The sequence below is a fragment of the Hemitrygon akajei genome, unplaced genomic scaffold (assembly GCF_048418815.1).
Source record: "Hemitrygon akajei unplaced genomic scaffold, sHemAka1.3 Scf000196, whole genome shotgun sequence".
Taxonomy (NCBI): Eukaryota; Metazoa; Chordata; class Chondrichthyes; order Myliobatiformes; family Dasyatidae; genus Hemitrygon; species Hemitrygon akajei.
In genome coordinates this window covers 79,498-96,664 of record NW_027332081.1, presented here as the reverse complement: position 1 = coordinate 96,664, position 17,167 = coordinate 79,498, and the positions used below count along the sequence as shown (strand labels likewise).

General features: G+C 47.2%; 1 protein-coding gene and 1 long non-coding RNA gene across 2 annotated transcripts; both read right to left on the bottom strand.

Annotated features, from left to right (window-relative positions):
• Positions 1-2,972: 2,972 nt before the first annotated feature.
• On the bottom strand, positions 2,973-11,833 carry LOC140724357 (NACHT, LRR and PYD domains-containing protein 12-like). The gene is made up of 4 exons (XM_073038808.1): positions 11,460-11,833; positions 5,611-5,697; positions 5,288-5,455; positions 2,973-3,060 (listed from the first exon to the last, which is right to left on the bottom strand). Exons 1-4 carry the CDS (start codon positions 11,831-11,833, stop codon positions 2,973-2,975), a joined length of 717 nt encoding a protein of 238 aa, XP_072894909.1.
• A 1,284-nt stretch (positions 11,834-13,117) lies between these two features.
• On the bottom strand, positions 13,118-16,350 carry LOC140724356 (uncharacterized). The gene is made up of 3 exons (XR_012098108.1): positions 16,221-16,350; positions 16,053-16,118; positions 13,118-13,188 (listed from the first exon to the last, which is right to left on the bottom strand). It is a non-coding gene; the product is annotated as an uncharacterized lncRNA (long non-coding RNA).
• Between the last annotated feature and the right edge of the window lie 817 nt (positions 16,351-17,167).

Sequence of the window (17,167 nt, the reverse complement as noted above, 5' to 3'; positions counted from 1 at the left end):
GACAACCGCTGTGCACACTGGGGATAAAGAGGTGGGTGGGGGAACACTCTGTTTGGGTGGTGTAGATACAGCTCTGCTTTAGTCTGACCCGTGTCCTGGAAGAGCCCAGTGCCAACATTCAGGATGTGGAGATTGCGGGTTCACTCTGGCGATGACGTAATGGGAGCTCCACACTGTGTCTGTTCTATATCCCGGTAGCATTCGGTGGCACACTGAGGATAAAAAGTTGGTATTTACATCCCTTATCCAATGTAAAGGAGACTTAACAATCTGTCTGACCTGTGTCCCGGGACGCTCAATACTCAACTGGGGGATAAAATAAGTTGCGTGTGACAAACGGCCGGGGGGAGGGTGTCGAGGGGGCTCCAGAGTGATCTATGTCCCAGGATTACTCTCTTCATACACTGGGGATAAAATGAGGCATCGGAACACACCCTGTTGGGGAAATATAGAGGGAGATTTGATAGTAACATGCCAATAACTTGAGAGAGATGGATCGCAACCAATTCCGTTGGCATATATCTCAACAAACGCATGCAATGCCCGAAGTACTTGTAAATATTAAAACCAAGGAGTTCCAGTAAAGACTGAGAAGTTGTGTGGTCAGGCCTGGGAAGTTGTGGGGTTACACTGGGGCTGCAAGCGATGAGATTGAATGGGAAAGGGTGGAGTCCGGTCGGTGAGAGTGGACGGGAACGAATGAGCACCGGTCAGGTGTACGAACGGTGGCAGAGATAGGAAGTTCTGGGGTCAGCCCTGGGAAGTTGTGGGGTTACACGGGGGCTGCGAGCGATGAGATTGAATGGGAAAGGGTGGAGTCCGGTCGGTGAGAGTGGACGGGAACGAATCAGCACCGGTTAGGTGTACGAACGGTGACAGAGATCGGAAGGGCTGGGGTCCCGTTATTACCAAATTATCCATGTCGTGTTCAGCTTGGAACTGGGGTACAAGGAGCATCCCGCCCCACACCCCCCGACCCCAGCCACTAGCACTCACGAGATAGATTTTAGTAAATATTGACCCAAGAATTCGAATGAGATTGCAAACCGCTATAGATCTAAGATACACCGGTACGCCTCTGCCAGTGTCCTTGTCCTCCTCCAGCCCTCCCGATTTTCGTGCATCCTCTTTCCCTTGCGTTCCTCGACCTCTCCGTGGCCCCTCCCTTCCTTACATCCCTGTTTGAGTCTGCAATTCCTTCACTTCTCTACGCCTCTCCCAGTCTGTGCAACATCTTCACTGCTTCCCTATCTCCGTCTCTGTAGTCTCCCCTACTAAAATCTATCTCGTTAGTGCTTGTGGCGGGGGTCGGGGGGTGTGGGTCTGGATGCTCCTTGTACCCCAGTTCCAAGCTGAACACGATGATATTTTTTTTTGTAACATCTTTTAACTCTAATACCTAGCTAATCTATCTGACTTTAAGACGTTTCTCTGTGCCTGGGCCCCGAACGGTGTGGATGGAACGTCAATCTGTGCGACCACGGTAGTGTGTGGACGGGACGTTGTGGTGGGAGCATCACAGTGTATCAGAACCCAGAAGTCTGTTATGAAAGTGTGCGCAGGGAGCTTCACTCTGTGTCTGATCCCGACCGGGTGTGATGGGACGATGAGGACGGGGTTTCACTCTGTGCCTGACGACGTAATTTTGTGATGGGATCATGTGGAGGGAGTTCCAGTCCTCGTCGGACCCCGTGGGGGTGTCATGTGACGGTGCAGTGGGAGCTTCTACCTGTGCCTGACCCTGGTCATGTGCGATGGGGACAGCGCGGGGGGAGCCTCACCCCGTGTTTACTGCTGGGAGCTCATCTCTCATCCCTTTCCTATTCGGGAAGTTAGTGGGCACACTTCAGATATTCGCTGGTCTTTGCTCGTTTGCAGTGGAGCGCGCGGGCGTGGGAGGGCAAAGACAGTACACGGGGACATTTTAAGCCGTGAGTGGTGTAGAAGGAGAGGGCACGGGTGCAGGGGTCAAGGACAGCGGGCGAGGGGGTGGGGCATGGACAGCGCGTATGGGGAGGCGTTGATAGCGCAGGCGGGGCAAGCCACTAGAGCGCAGGAGGGGGAACGCGGTGATCGCAGGAGGGGTAGTGAGCAGAGCCCGGGAGGAGCAGCGACGACAGCGCAGGGTGGGCAGGAGTGTGGACGGGGGACAAGATCTTGAGTGCCAGTGTTTGTGAGACCGACATTCCTGAGTCTGGATGTGAGACGCCACTGAACCTGTGTAAGGAGCTCTGGGGCGCTGTTGCATTGCACAAGGTGCGCAGGGCAGCAGGAAACTCAATTCACTGCTTCTCCTCAAATAAATGTCAAGTCCGACACCAGGACAGAACGTTACAGCAGTTTATTGATTTCATCAAGACAAGTGTAAACTAAACATTCTGTGACCCGCAGGAGAGCGGGAATATATAAGCTGCTCCCGATTCATTCACAGTTACGCACAATTGACAGACCGCCAACAATGAGTGACAGTTTGAATAATCAGTCCCGTTTCTCACCATCACCCTGCCTCTGGGAACCGATGATTATAAAATCTCAAATCCGGGCAGTGTCCAAGTGTCCGAAATCGCTGCCGACTCAGCGTCGCAAATGAGGTCTTTGTCAATTTTACATCATTTTATCGACCACACCGCCACGGGGCTCAGCATAGTGAGCAAACAGATCCTCTCCGCCGGATAATCTCACCCCGGGACAATGGTGTCACAGATTGAGCCTCGCCCTGGGTTCTTCCTGTCTGTGTAATTCCTCAGAATCCCCCTGGATAACCTGCACAAGGACATTCGGCGGAATCAGAAGCCCTGGACAGGAGACGTAGACACGTGGCTAAGGGATCACCTCTGACGTCAGAGAGCGCTCGGCTAAAGCCGGGATCTGTTAGCACCGTTGGGAGTTAAACCTGAAGCGCGGTCATTAAAGGGGAGGACAGCCGTTAAAGGCGAGGCCGTGGAATGTCCACATCCCGCGGGCTAGGTTGCTCACAGGATCACTCCCAATCTGGGTCTGGGTTCCTGCACACAGTTCAGTTCTTTCTCGCGGGTCTCGCTGAACCGATTGTGCCGCAGCCTGAAGCCAACGAAAGAATAAAGATGAAGTAAACAGATTACGCAACAGTGTCAGTGACAGGGGACTGGGGTTAATGTTTCAACAAGACTCACAGACATAGAACATAGAATAGTACAGCACATTACAGGTCGTTCGGTCTACAATGTTGTGCTGACCCTCAAACCCTGCCTCCCATATAACACCCCACCTTAAATTCCTCCATATACCTGTCTAGTAGTCTCTTAAACTTCACTAGTGCATCTGCCTCCACCACTGACTCAGGCAGTGCATTCCACGCACCAACCACTCTCTGAGTGAAAACTCTTCCTCTAATATCCCCCTTGAACTTCCCTCCCCTTACCTTAAAGCCATGTCCTCTTGTACTGAGCAGTGGTGCCCTGGGGAAGAGGCGCTGGCTGTCCACTGTGTCTATTACTCTTAATATCTTGAACACCTCTATCATGTCCCCTCTCATCCTCCTTCTCTCCAAACAGTAAAGCCCTAGCTCCCTTAATCTCTGATCATAATTCATACTCTCTAAACCAGGCAGCATCCTGGTAAATCTCCTCTGTATCCTTTCCAATGCTTCCACATCCTTCCTATACTGAGGCGACCGGAACTGGACACTGTGCTCCAAGTGTGGCCTAACTAGAGTGTTATAGAGCTGCATCATTACATCGCGTTTCTTAAACTCTATTCCTCGACTTATGAAAGCTAACACCCCATAATCTTTCTTAACCACGCTATCTACCTGTGAGGCAACTTTCAGGGATCTGTAGACATGTACCCCCAGATCCCTCTGCTCCTCCACACTACCAAGCATCCCGCAATTTACTTCGTTCTCTGCCTTGGAGTTTGTCCTTCCAAAGTGTACCAGCTCACACCTCTCCGGTTGAACTCCATCTCCCACTTCTCAGCCCACTTTTGCATCCTATCAATATCTGTCTGCAATCTTCGACAATCTTCTACACTATCTACAACACCACCAAACTTTGTGCCGTCTGCAAACTTGTCAACCCACCCTTCTACCCCCACATCCAGGTTGTTAATAAAAATCACAAAAAGTAGAGGTCCCAGAACAGATCCTTGTGGGACACCACTAGTCACAACCCTACAATCTGAATTTACTCCCTCCACCACGACACATTGCCTTCTGCAGGCAAGCCAATTCTGAATCCACCTTGACAAACTTCCCTGGATCCCATGCCTTCTGACTTTCTGAATAAGCCTATCGTGTGGAACCTTGTCAAATGCCTTACTAAAATCCATGTAGGTCACATCCACTGCATTATCTCATCTGTATGCCTGGTCACTTCCTCAAGGAACGCTATCAGGCTTGTTAGGCACGATTTGCCCTTCACAAAGCCATGCAGACTTACCCTGATCAGACCATGATTCTTTAAATTCCCATAGATCCTATCTCTGAGAATCTTTTTCAACAGCTTTCCCACCACAGACGTAAGGCCCACTGGTCTATAATTACCTGGACTATCCCTACTACCTTTTTTGAACAAGGGGACAGCATTCGCATCCCTCCAATCCTCCGGTACCATTCCCGTTGACAACCAGGACATAAAGATCCTAGCCAGAGGTTCAGCAATAATCTCTTCACTTGCCTCATGGAGTAGCCTGGGGAATGTTCCGTCAGGCCCCGGGAACTTATCCGTCCTAATGTATTTTGACAACTCCAACACCTCCTCTCCCTTAATATCAACATGCTTCAGAACATCAACATCACTCATATTGCCCTCACCCTCATCAAGTTCCCTCTCAGTGGTGAATACCGAAGCGAAATATTCATTGAGGAGCTCGCTCACTTCCACAGCCTCCAGGCACATCTTCCCACTTTTATCTCTAATCGGTCCTACCTTCACTCCTGTCATCCTTTTGTTCTTCACATAATTGAATAATGCCTTGTGGATTTCGTTTACCTTACTCGCCAAGGCCTTCTCATGCCCCCCTTCTTGCTCTTCTCATCCCCTTCTTAAGCTCCTTTCTTGTTACCTTATATTCCTCAATAGACACATCTGATCCTTGCTTCCCAAACCTCATGTATGCTGTCTTCTTCCACCTGACTAGATTTTCCACTTCACTTGTCACCCATGGTTCCTTCACCCTACCATTCTTTATCTTCCTCACCGGGACAAATTTATTCCTAGCATCCTGCAAGTTATCACCAGAAATATCACCAGAAAACCCGCGGATCCGCTGATATGTTATCACATTGAACGTTAACACAAACACTCACCAGATGCACGCCAGATTTGGAAGTGTCAGAACCAGGCGGCGGAGAGCAGGGATAGATCGGTCTGTCAGCGAGTTTGATCCCAGGATCAGCTCCGTCAGTGATCGGTTTGTACTGAGAGCAATGACAAGATCCTCGACACCAGAATCTGTGAGACCAACCTTGTCCAGCCTGGAGATAAGAGAAAGCCAGGGCGAAGGAGATAGAGAAATAGGAGACGGTACAAATCCCCAGTGTTAATTACTAACACAATTACTGATCACATTAATGTTCAGTGTCAGACGCCCAGTGACTGTAAACACAATCTCCCACAATCTGGTACTTACCACAGCTTCTGTATTTTACACTCTGGGTTCCTCAGAGACGCGGACAACAGTTTCACTCCTGAATCTCCCAGTTCATTCCGCCCAAGTCTAAACACAGACAAATTGATCAGCAAAATGATTTAAACCGTGGGTCTGAGCAAATTTCACTCTCTCTCTCGGATAATTCAGGAAACATTAAACCCTTTAGTAAATCACTGATCGGAGTTCCCATCACAGTCAATGTCCCTCACTGACCAGCTCCAGGGTATTCACGCAATGTCAGTAATTTAGTCTGTCGGTGTGACCCTGTAAACTCCACATAATCTGTCCGATTCCCAGATGGTTCAAAGTGTTACTGACATGAGAGCATCGTAAGGAGCAGGGCCGGAGAGTCCCACAGTGAGGAAGACTTGAGGTGGTCGGAAGAGAAGGATCAGTTAGGAGTTGTGTATAGGAAATTGTCCATGGGAGCTGACGAAAGAACCTCCCACCAGGTGACAAGTGATGGGAAAGGATACCCCACAGGAGGAATGTAGCTGGGAAAAGGAGCTTCCACAGGACGAAGGAGCATGGGGAAGAGAGATACCGCAGGAAGTGGATGATGGTGAAGAGAGACTCCTCAGGAAAAAGGAATACGGGGCGGAGATACCCACAGGAAGACAAATAGAGGAAGGGACGCAAACGTTAATCGAACGGGAGGGATAGTGTGAACTGAGGCGCGCAATCGGGAGAGGAGATGCCCACATGGGGTCAGTGAGCGAAGTCACACCGGAGGAGTGATGGTAATACTCAGACACAGGGAAGGGCAGGAGGAGGACAATCTCACACAGCTATTTGTTTCTCTCTCGCTGGGACAATCCGCTAATCCTCTCTTGTCCCTCACCGGGAAGAGGGTATAAAGCTCTGTGGCAGTCAGTCTCGGTCAGTAACAGTGAGAAGGAACATTGTCAATGGATGTGTCACAAGCCGTGAGAAACACGGCCATTCATGTGATTTTCTGTCATTAAACCAATGGCAGTTGTTCACTGATCTGATGAAGTCTCGAACAGCCCTTCACAAGGAATCACAGAGCACTCCCCTCCTTGGGGGAGAGACAGTTTAAAAAGAAGGAAGCATATCCAGCGGGCAGCGGAGTGAAAGGGCTTTGGCTCCACGGGCTTCGGCAGTAACGGGACGAGGTGAGGCAGTTGTTGATTGCAAAAGGAGGTAGTATGTGTGGGAGGCCAGTTTTCTGTGGTCGGTGTCAGATGTGGGAGGTTCTGGAGTCCCCCAGCGTCCCGGAAGGCCACATCTGCATCCGGTGCAACGAGAGGCAACTCCTGAGGGACAGTGTAAGGGAACAGGAGCTGCAGCTCGATGATCTTCGTCTGGTCAGGGAGAGTGAGGAGGCGATAGAGAGGAGTTAAATGGAGGTGGTCACATCGGTGCAACGGGAGACAGGCAAGTGGGTCACAGTCAGGAGTGGGAAGGGGAAGATTCAGGTACTAGAGAGTACCCCTCTCTACCTAGCTGGGTGCAGCCTACCTGGGTGAAGCGACAGTGGCCGTGCCTCTGGCACAGAGTCTGGCCCTGTGGCTCAGAAGGGTAAGGAAAGGAAGAGGAAGGCAGTAGTGATAGGGGACTCTATAGTCAGGGGTTTAGACAGGCGATTCTGCGGACGCGGGAAAGAAACTCGGATGGTAGTTTATCTCCAGGTGCCAGGGTCCGAGATGTTTCTGATCGCGTCCAAGATATCCTGCAGTGGGCGTGAGAACAGTCAGAGGTCGTGGTACATATTAGTACCAATGACATAATAGGAAAAGAGAAGAGGTCCTCAAAGAAGACTACAGGGAGTTAGGAAGGAAGTTGAAAAGCAGGACCTCAAAGGTAGTAATCTCGGAATTACTGCCTGTGCCTCGCGACAATGAGAATAGGAATAGAATGAGCTGGAGGATAAATGTGTGGCTGAGGGATTGGAGCAGTGGCCAGGGATTCAAATTTCTGGATCATTGGGACCTCTTTTGGGGCGGATGTGACCTGTACAAAAAGGACGGGTTGCACTTGAATCCCAGAGGGACCAATATCCTGGCGGGCAGGTTTGATAGAGCTGTTCGGGAGGGTTTAAACTAGATTGGCAGGGGGGTGGGAATCAGAATGTGAGTGCAGGGATTAAGGTAGAAGGACAAGGGCATGATGCTAAGAGTTCAGAGTTGATGAGGAAGGACAGGCAGGGGACAGAACGTAATTGTAGCCAGCTAAAGGGGTTGAAATGTGTTTATTTCAATGCTAGGGGTATTAGGAACAAGGTGAATGAACTTAGCGCATGGATTAGTACATGAAACTACGATGTTGTGGCCATTACTGAAACTTGGTTGGAGGAAGAGCAGGATTAGATGATGATAGATAGATAGATAGATAGATACTTTATTCATCCCCATGGGGAAATTCAACATTTTTTCCAATGTCCCATACACTTGTTGTAGCAAAACTAATTACATACAATACTTAACTCAGTAAAAATATGATATGCATCTAAATCACTCTCTCAAAAAGCATTAATAATAGCTTTTAAAAAGTTCTTAAGTAGTTTACTTAAATACATTAAATACAATCAACCCCGGCACTTTAACATATCTTACTCCTGGCGGTTGAATTGTAAAGCCTAATGGCATTGGGGAGTATTGACCTCTTCATCCTGTCTGACGAGCATTGCATCGATAGCAACCTGTCGCTGAAAATGCTTCTCTGTCTCTGGATGGTGCTATGTAGAGGATGTTCAGGGTTTTCCATAATTGACCGTAGCCTACTCAGCGCCCTTCGCTCAGCTACCGATGTTATCCTCTCCAGTACTTTGCCCACGACAGAGCCCGCCTTCCTTACCAGCTTATTAAGACGTGAGGCGTCCCTCTTCTTAATGCTGCCTCCCCAACACGCCACCACAAAGAAGAGGGCGCTCTCCACAACTGACCTATAGAACATCTTCAGCATCTCACTGCAGACATTGCAGGTCCCGGGGTTCAGGTGTTTTTAAAAGGAATAGGATGGGAGGTAGAAAAGGGTGGGGGAGTATCATTGCTGGTCAGGGATAGTATCACGGCTATAGAAAGGGAGGATGCTGCAGAACGAGTGTCCACGGAGTAAATCTGGGTGTAAGTCAGAAATAGTAAGGGATCAATCACTGTGCTGGGAGTAGGCTATAGGCCCCCAAATAGCCCTCGGGACACCGAGGAGCAGATAAGCAGGCAAATTTTAGAATGGTGCAGGAAATACAGGGTAGTAGTTTTGGGTGATTTCAACATCCCTCTTATTGACTGGCACCTCCTGAGTGCAAGGGGGATAGATGTGGCTGAATTTCTCAAGTGTGTTTAAGAAGGATTCCTGACACAGTATGTGGATCAGCCGACGAGAAGAGAGGCTATCCTGGATCTAGTTCTGTGTAATGAACCTGGTCAGTTGACAGACTTCTTGGTTGGGGAGCATTATGGTGAGAGTGTTCACAACCCCGTTAGCTTCAGCATAGCTGTGGAAAAGGGCAACATCAAACAAAATGGTAAAGTGCTTAACTGGGGAAGGGCTAACTTTGAAGGGATGAGGAAGGAACTAGCGAGAGTAAATTGGAAGCAGATGTTCAAAGGGGAAAGCACAGAAGTAAAATGATAGAAGTTTAGGGAAACTTGAGCTGGGTTCAGGATAGGTTTGCCCCACGGAGGCAAGGAAAAAATGGTAGGAAAAGGGAACCGTGGCTGACGAAACATGTGAGGCAACTCCTCAAGAGGAAAAAGGTAGCATATGTTAGATATAAGAAGCAGGAAGTAGGAGGGCCTCATGAGAAATATAGGGTAGCCACGAAAGAGCTAAAGAAAGGACTTAGGAGAACTCGAAGGGGGCATGAGAAGGCCTTGGCATGTAGGATTTAGGATAACCCCAAGGCGTTCTATGTGTAGGTGAAGAATAGGAGGATGACGAAAACGAAGGTGGGACCGCTAAAGGATAAAGAGGGCAACATGTGCCTGGAAGCGGAGGAGGTTGGGGAGGTCCTAAATGAATACTTTGCTTCAGTATTCACAAGTGAAAAGGATCTTGATCAGGATGAGGTCGAAGTAGAGCAGGACTGTGTGCTGGACAATGTAGAGATTAAGGAAGAAGAAGTGCTGGATCTTCTTAAAAATATTAAGATTAATAGATTCCCAGGGCCGGATATGATACACCCCAGGTTTTTGTGGGAATTCAGAGAAGAGATCGCAGGAGCATTCGCTATGACCTTTGAATCCTCTTTGGCTGCAGGGGAAGTGCCGGAGAACTGGAGAATGGCAAATGTAGTTCCCTTGTGTAAAAAAGGTAATAGGGAGAAACCTGGGAACTATAGACCGGTGAGTCTTACGTCGGTGGTCTGCAAACTACTGGAAAGGACTCTTAAGGATAGGATCTACGAGCATTTGGAGTACAGTCTACTCATGGATAGTAAACATGGCTTTGTGAATGGAAAATCGTGCCTCACGAGCCTGATTGAGTTTTTTGAAGAGGTAACAAAAGAAATTGATGAGGGTAGGGAAGTGGATGTGCTCTACATGGTATTTAACTAGGCATTTGACAAGGTCTCTCATGAGAGACTCATCCAGAAAGTCATGAGGCATGGAATAAGTGGAACCCTGGCTGTTTGGATAAAAAGTTGGCTTAAAGAAAGAAAACAGAGGGTAGCCGTGGAAGGAAAGTATTCTGCCTGGAGGTCGGTGACTAGTGGAGTGCCGCAGGGATCTGTCCGGGGACCCCTGCTATTTGTGATTTTTATAAATGACCTGGATGTAGAGGCGGAAGGATGGGTGTGTAAGTTTGCGGATGACAGGAAGATTGGAGGAGTTGTGGATGAAACTGTAGGTTGATGAAGGTTACAAGAGGATATAGACAGGCTGCAGAGTTGGGCAGAAAAATAGCAGATGGAGATCAATCCGGACAAGAGTGAGGTGATGCATTTTGGAAGGACATACCAGAAAACTGAGTACAGGATTAATGGTCAGTCATTTAAGAGTGTGGATAAACAAAGGGACCTTGGGGTTCAAATCCATACATCCCTCAAGGTCGCTGCACAGGTTGACAGGGTAGTTAAGACGGTCTATGGGAAGCTAGGTTTCAATAACAGGGGTATTGAGTTCAAGAGTAGAGAGGTCATGTTGCAATGCTACAAATCACTGGTGAGACCGCACTTAGAGTATTGTGTTCAATTCTGGTCACTTCATTATACGAAAGTTGTGGAAGCTATGGAGAGGGTGCAGAGGAGATTTACCAGGATGTTGCCTGGTTTTGAGAACAAGTCACATGAAGCAAGGTTAGCAGAGCTGGGACTTTTCTCTTTGGAGCGTAGAAGAATGAGAGGGGACGATAGAAATCTACAAGATTATGAGAGGCATAGCTAGGGTGGATAGTCAGTACCTGTTACCCAGGGCACCAGTAGCAAACATCAGAGTGCATATGTACAAAATTAAGGGAGGGAAGCTTAGGGGAGACATCAGGGGTAAGTTGTTTTTTACACAGAGGGTTGTGAGTGCCTGGAATGACTTGGCAGGGATGGTGGTGGAGGCTAAAACATTAGGGGTATTTAAGAGCCTCTTGGACAGACACATGGATGAAAGAAAAATGGTTATGGGGTAGTGTGGGTTTAGTACTTTTTTAAGGATTATATGGGTCGGCCCAACATGGAGGACTGAAGGGCCTGTACTGTGCTGTAGTGTTCTATGTTTCTGTGGTTCTATTATTGGGGTATTACTGACCGATCCCCTGGCATTTGTCACAATTCTTCACAATCTAATTTATCACAGTTAAACCCAAATGCCTTTACATTGAAACAACGCATTGGAACTGTTTCACAGTTCAGAGTGAGAGATTAATCAAGTTACCTCAACTCCTGGCACTTGTGCAGCCCGGGTCCCAGCCGCTGGATCTCTTCGCACTGAATGTGGCAGTTCTCCAGTACGAGACGTTTCATTGTATCACAGAGTCCGATGACATGAGACAAGACCGTGTAGTCAGACGGGGTCAGTGACATTCTGCTGAATGAAAGTGTTTCCACAGATCCCAGTGCGGACTGAGCCAGTCCACGATTCTGAGACTCAAACAGGTAGTGCAATGTGTTCAGGAGGCTCCTTTTACCAGCTTCACTCCCTGTGTTTCTACTCTGGCGTTTAACCTTCTCCTTCACCCAGTCAATCACCCGGCAGGTTGTTTCATGATGAAATGTACCCAGAAGCTCCTCCAGACACCAAGCTGTCATTGGGGAGGAGAGGCCAGCAACAAAACGGAGGAATACCTCAAATCGCCCATCGGTCGTGTTCTGGGCTTCAGTGAGGAATTTCATGATATCCCTGGGATGTGGATTCAGGAATTGTGCGAGTGCAGCTACAAACTCTTGGATGGTGAGGTGTGGAAATGTGTATACCACGCTCTGGGCAGAATCGTCCCTCCCCAAAAGGAACCCGGACAGCAACTGGGAAGGCTGAAGATTGTTGTTGATCAAATCTCCATCTGTAAACACAATCTTCCTCTGGGTCACTCCTCTGAAGGCCATCTGACCAACACTGAGTAACACATCACGGGGGTTCTTAATCTCACGGCCATGGTTTTTCAGGATGTTGTAAATATAGTAGGAATATAGTTGGGTGATGGTCTTAGGAACTCGCTGCGTGTCCCTGACTCTTTGTGTGAAGAAGGGGCCCAGTGCCAGAGCGAGGATCCAGCAGTGGGAGGGGTTGTCGCTCATGGTGTACAGGATCTCGTTCTCCTCCACGTGTTTGAAAACAGCTGCCGCCACCGTCTGATCATCAAAATGCCTGATGAAATACTCCTTCCATTCCTCACCAACAAATCCAACGATTTCAGCCCAGACACTGATCTCTGCCTTTTCCAATAAATGTAACGCAGTGGGACGGGTGGTCACCAGCACTGAACACCCTTGGAGCAGCTTGTGCTGGATTAAACTGTACACAATGTCAGAAACCTTGCACTTGATTTCAGGATCTGTGCATGTTGACCGAAGTTCTGTGTCTCTCCGACTGTCAGAAAAATCTATTTTGTCATTGAATTCATCCAGACCATCAAATATAAACAGCAATCCCTCTGGGTTCTTCCAGACCTCTCTCAGGATATTCCCAAAGTAAGGATACTGATGCAGAATCAGTTCTTTCAGGTTTATTCTGCAGTTAATGGAGTTTAAATCCCGGAATTTGAAACTGAAGACAAACTGGAATTGCTGATATATTTTCCCTGTGGCCCAGTCATAAACAATCTTTTGTACCATTGTTGTTTTCCCGATCCCCGAGACTCCGGCCACTGCTGCCGAGCTCCCAGATTTTGAGTTATTCCGTAAAAAGCTGCTCTGGAACAACTGTTACATCCGGATTGTTTTCAGTTCTACATCGGGATGTTTCTCTCTCCACTCCTCGTGGTCTCTGCTTCTTGCCAGCAGCTCATGTTCCACCAGTCTCCGATCTCGAAAAGTAGAAATGACTGTGAGCTCAGCGTATCGATCAACCAGCTGGAAAACCTGCACCTTCTCCCTCATCAGGATCGTGTTCATTCTCAGTGTTTCAGTTTGTGCCCGCAGAGTCTCCTTGTGTTTCTGTTGAACATCTTCAATGGGAACAGACAGCAGACAAACTGTTAGATGCCTCACCTCAGAACTCAGTAATTTTAGTACACAAGACTTGCTCAAAGCTATTGCATTAATTGAACTCATCAATGAATGTTCGTACAGTAAAGTAAATTCGATTAACAGTCCGGTGACTGGACAGAGAGCCCTGGTCTAGATAAACACCAGATCATCACATTTCCACATTAACTGTGCTGTGAAGGTCAGGATTTCCCTGGAAGTTTACTGACCCCGACTGTCGCGTACTGGACAACCTCTCACTGCGGTCAGAGATATCATTGTTCCTGTGGAAGAAACATTGAAAGCCCATTGTTGATGTGGCGTATGGAGTTAGAGAAACGGGTAGTTGGCATTCTGTCAAAGGAACAGGTCGGGGAATCACAGCTTCCCCTCCCCTCCCCCCGTCATTGATTCAAAACACAAAGTATCTTTGTTGATCAGCACGTGCATTGTGGGTAGGGGTTGTTGGTAGATAAAATGTGATTGTCTTGTTCAGGAGATTGCGATAGTCAGCATTTTGACACAAAACGCAGACAAATCCCCTCCCCACCTTCCATCATCACAGACGCTGCTCAGCTCACTGAGTTCCTCCAGAAAATGGTTTGACACGGCAGATCCGCAGTCTCGTGTCTCTGAAAGAGTATGTGTTGTAAATACTCAGCAGATACAAGATTGAAGATACATAAGAGTAGTGGAGAAAGAAATAATTGTTATTCCGGATCTGATGTAGCACAAGAAACTCAGATAAAGAAAACAATGAAAAACACAATAAATATAAATATATACGATACAGGAGTCACTCTGACCTCAGGTGGTTGTGACAGACAATTTTAAAACCGTGCTGGTGGTGGCTAGGTATTGTTAGTTGTGGAGGGGTGGCTTAGTTATCAGAGGTGTTGATCAGTCTTACTGCTTGAGAAAAGTAACTGATTTTGAGTCTGGTGGTCCTGCTGTGGATACTACGTAGCTTCCTCCCTCATGGTAGAGGGGCAAACAGCCCATAGGCAGGATAGGTGGGATCCTTCCTCCCTCAGGGGAGAGGGACAAACAGCCCATAGGCAGGATAGGTGGGATCCTTCCTCCCTCATGATAGAGGGGCAAACACCCCATAGGCAGGATGTGGGGATCCTTCCTGAAGCCCCTGGCCTTTTTCCGGAGTCTTTCTGTATATACGTCCCTGATGGAAGGTAGGCTGGGGGTGCCAGTGATGCGTTGGACAGTTTTGACTACCCGTTGTAGAGCCTTGCAGTCCGCCACCGTTATGCAGCATGTTGGCCTGCCCTCTGCAGCACAGCTGTAGAAGGACGGGAGTGTAGATGTGAGTACAGGTCAGACAACGTCTGTGGAAAGTGGGAAAAGGGGAGATGCTACTGGTTCGTGACTTGAAATACATGTTTGAAAGCCATGCCGATTACAGTTCGGGTGGTGAAGAACAGAGCAGATACCGATAAATTTCGGTAGCAGGTGGTTCAGGATTTCAGCTGTCACAGGACTTTCATAGAACACAGAACAGAACAGGAAGATGCCATCCGGCCTTCAACATTGGTTCCAGCATGATGCCACATTGAACTCAGATGTTAAACATTCTCCCCATTTAGATAACAGTCTTCACTATTGTTCCTTGTACCAAAATGCATTATCATACATTTCTCAACAGTGTAGCCATCTGTCACTTTTTGCCCATTCTTCTAACTTGTCTGTGACCTGATACAATCGCATTGAACTACCGATCCCTCCACCTATCTTCGTATCATCCGCAAACCCTGCCACAAAGCCATCAGTTCCATTATCCAAATCATTGACAATTAATCTTTAAAGTAGCGGTCCCAATACTAACCCTTGAGGAAAGACACCAGTCGCTGGCAGCCAAACAGAAAAAGGTTCCTTTTATTCCCACTCCCTGCCTCCTGCCTGTCATCCATTCCGCTATCCATGCCAGTAACCTTCCTGTAACGCCATCTGATTTTATCTTGTTCAGCAGCCTCTTGTATCAGACGCCTTCTGATAATCCATATAAATGACATCCACTGCATCTCCTTTGTCCACCCTACTTGTTATTTCCTTAGAAATCTCAAGCAGATTCGTCAGACAAGATTTCCCTTCACAGAAACGAGTCTGACTTCGAAATATTCTATCATTAGTTTCCAAATAACAAAAACCTCATCTTTAATAATAGACTCCAACAATTTCCCAACCACTGAGGTTAGAATAACTGGCGTAGAAGCTTCACCACCCCACTCCCCGGGCTGAAATGGCTACCATAAGAGGGCATAGTTTTAAGGTGCCTGGAAGTAGATACAGAGGAGATATCAGGTGTAAGTTTCTTTACACAGAGAATGGCGAGTGTTTGGAATAGGCTGCCGGCAACGGTGGTGGCGGCAGATACTACAGGGTGTTTTAAGAGACTTTTGGATAGGTAGATGGAGCTTATAAAGTAGAGGGCTATGTGTAGCACTAGGTAATTTCTAAAGTCAGGATATGTGCGGCACAATTTTGTGGAGCGAAGGGACTCTATTGTGCTGTAAGATTTCTATGCTTCCGTCAACAGACATCCAGAAACATAGACTGTGCTATTGTCCATAAATGCTGCCTGTTCTGCTGAGTTCCTCCAGCACTGTGTGTGTGTGTAGCTCAGATTTCCAGCACCTGCAGATTTCCTCTTGTGTGTGAGCAGAATCAACATCTGGAATCGTGGAAAATACATTATAACGAGAAATTCTTTCAATTGTAACTTGCATCCAGAACGCAGCACATGATTATGGTAAAAAAAAATCGATTCCCAGGTTCTGCAAAGCCTCAGTCTAATATTTGAGATGCTGTTTAAACCAAGCATTTCATCACTCACCTATCAGTTGAGTGGGTACCTGAGATAACCCTTGGGAGATGTTCATGTCTTCCTGTGGGTCGGGGCCTGTTTAAATCAAAAGACTTTCATGAAAACAGAGTTGGTAAATTAAAATTGTTATAATTCAGTACTGTATGACTTTGTGTTCAGTGCATGTCTTTAACATACCGAGCTCTTGTATTTCCTTGAGTATTTTGTCCAACTTCTGTAACTCAGTCCGCATTTTCACAAAGGATTCCCACATCGCCCTCCGGGTCTGCGAACCTTTGCCCATCACCAGACTGAGGAAGAGTCCGAAATTCTCTGTCCAGTTTCCCTTCTCTGTTAGTTCAGTGACTTTCTATAAAAGGGAAGCAGTGAATTCATTCTGTTGCACACAAAAAGACATGGAAGATATGGCAGAAACCACCTCCTCATTGTCTCAGTAGCTTTCTGAACAGACACAGTTAATGCCACTTCGTCTACTTCACTACTTCATCCTCCCTCTCAATAACTGGGCTTTGTCACTCAGAGAGAAGAAAAACTGAAGGAAATTCCAAGTCAATATTGTGCCGGAATAAGGCTTTACCGACACAGCGGGAGAGGTTTTGTGATTTGTTTGCTCAATCAGTCAGATTAGCAACAGTGCATCCGTTTACCAAAGCGAGTTATGAAATATCTGTACAAAATTAAATAAATACTGCAATGATGGAAATACAAAACAAAACGACACAATGTGAAAATATTTAGCAGTTCGTCCGTTATTTAGGGAGAGGAATAAGGTTCATGTTTCAAATATTTCTTCAGTAGAGATGCCGATATTTGCCAAATTTTGAATATGTTAGAGACGTTTCTCACAATGTTATCATTTCATCCTTCAGGGTTTCATCTAAACTAAGCCATCGAATTAAAAAGTCATTTTACTGAAGGTGAATGCAAGCAAACAGACATGACCGTTATGTTGCCGCATCGACCCGTTGCTTTAATCAGTAGGACTGAACAATTCAGGAATTTGCATTTGACCTGTTAGATATTTTCTTTTGGCACAACTACTGCTGATATAAAACCCCTCACCACATATTTAGCAGCGGGGTTAGATTGTTAGTGCAGGCAGAATTTCTGTGAATGATACTTTT

Bases quoted from the DNA above. Each gene is read 5' to 3' on its own strand.
- LOC140724357 (XM_073038808.1), bottom strand. From the start codon at position 11,833: ATGACAGCTTGGTGTCTGGAGGAGCTTCTGGGTACATTTCATCATGAA. The intron at 5,698-11,459 runs GTAACTTGATTA...GTCTGTGTTTAG, and splicing joins CACAAGTGCCAGGAGTTGAG to ACTTGGGCGGAATGAACTGG. The intron at 3,061-5,287 runs GTGAGTGTTTGT...CGTTGGCTTCAG, and splicing joins CCAAATCTGGCGTGCATCTG to GCTGCGGCACAATCGGTTCA.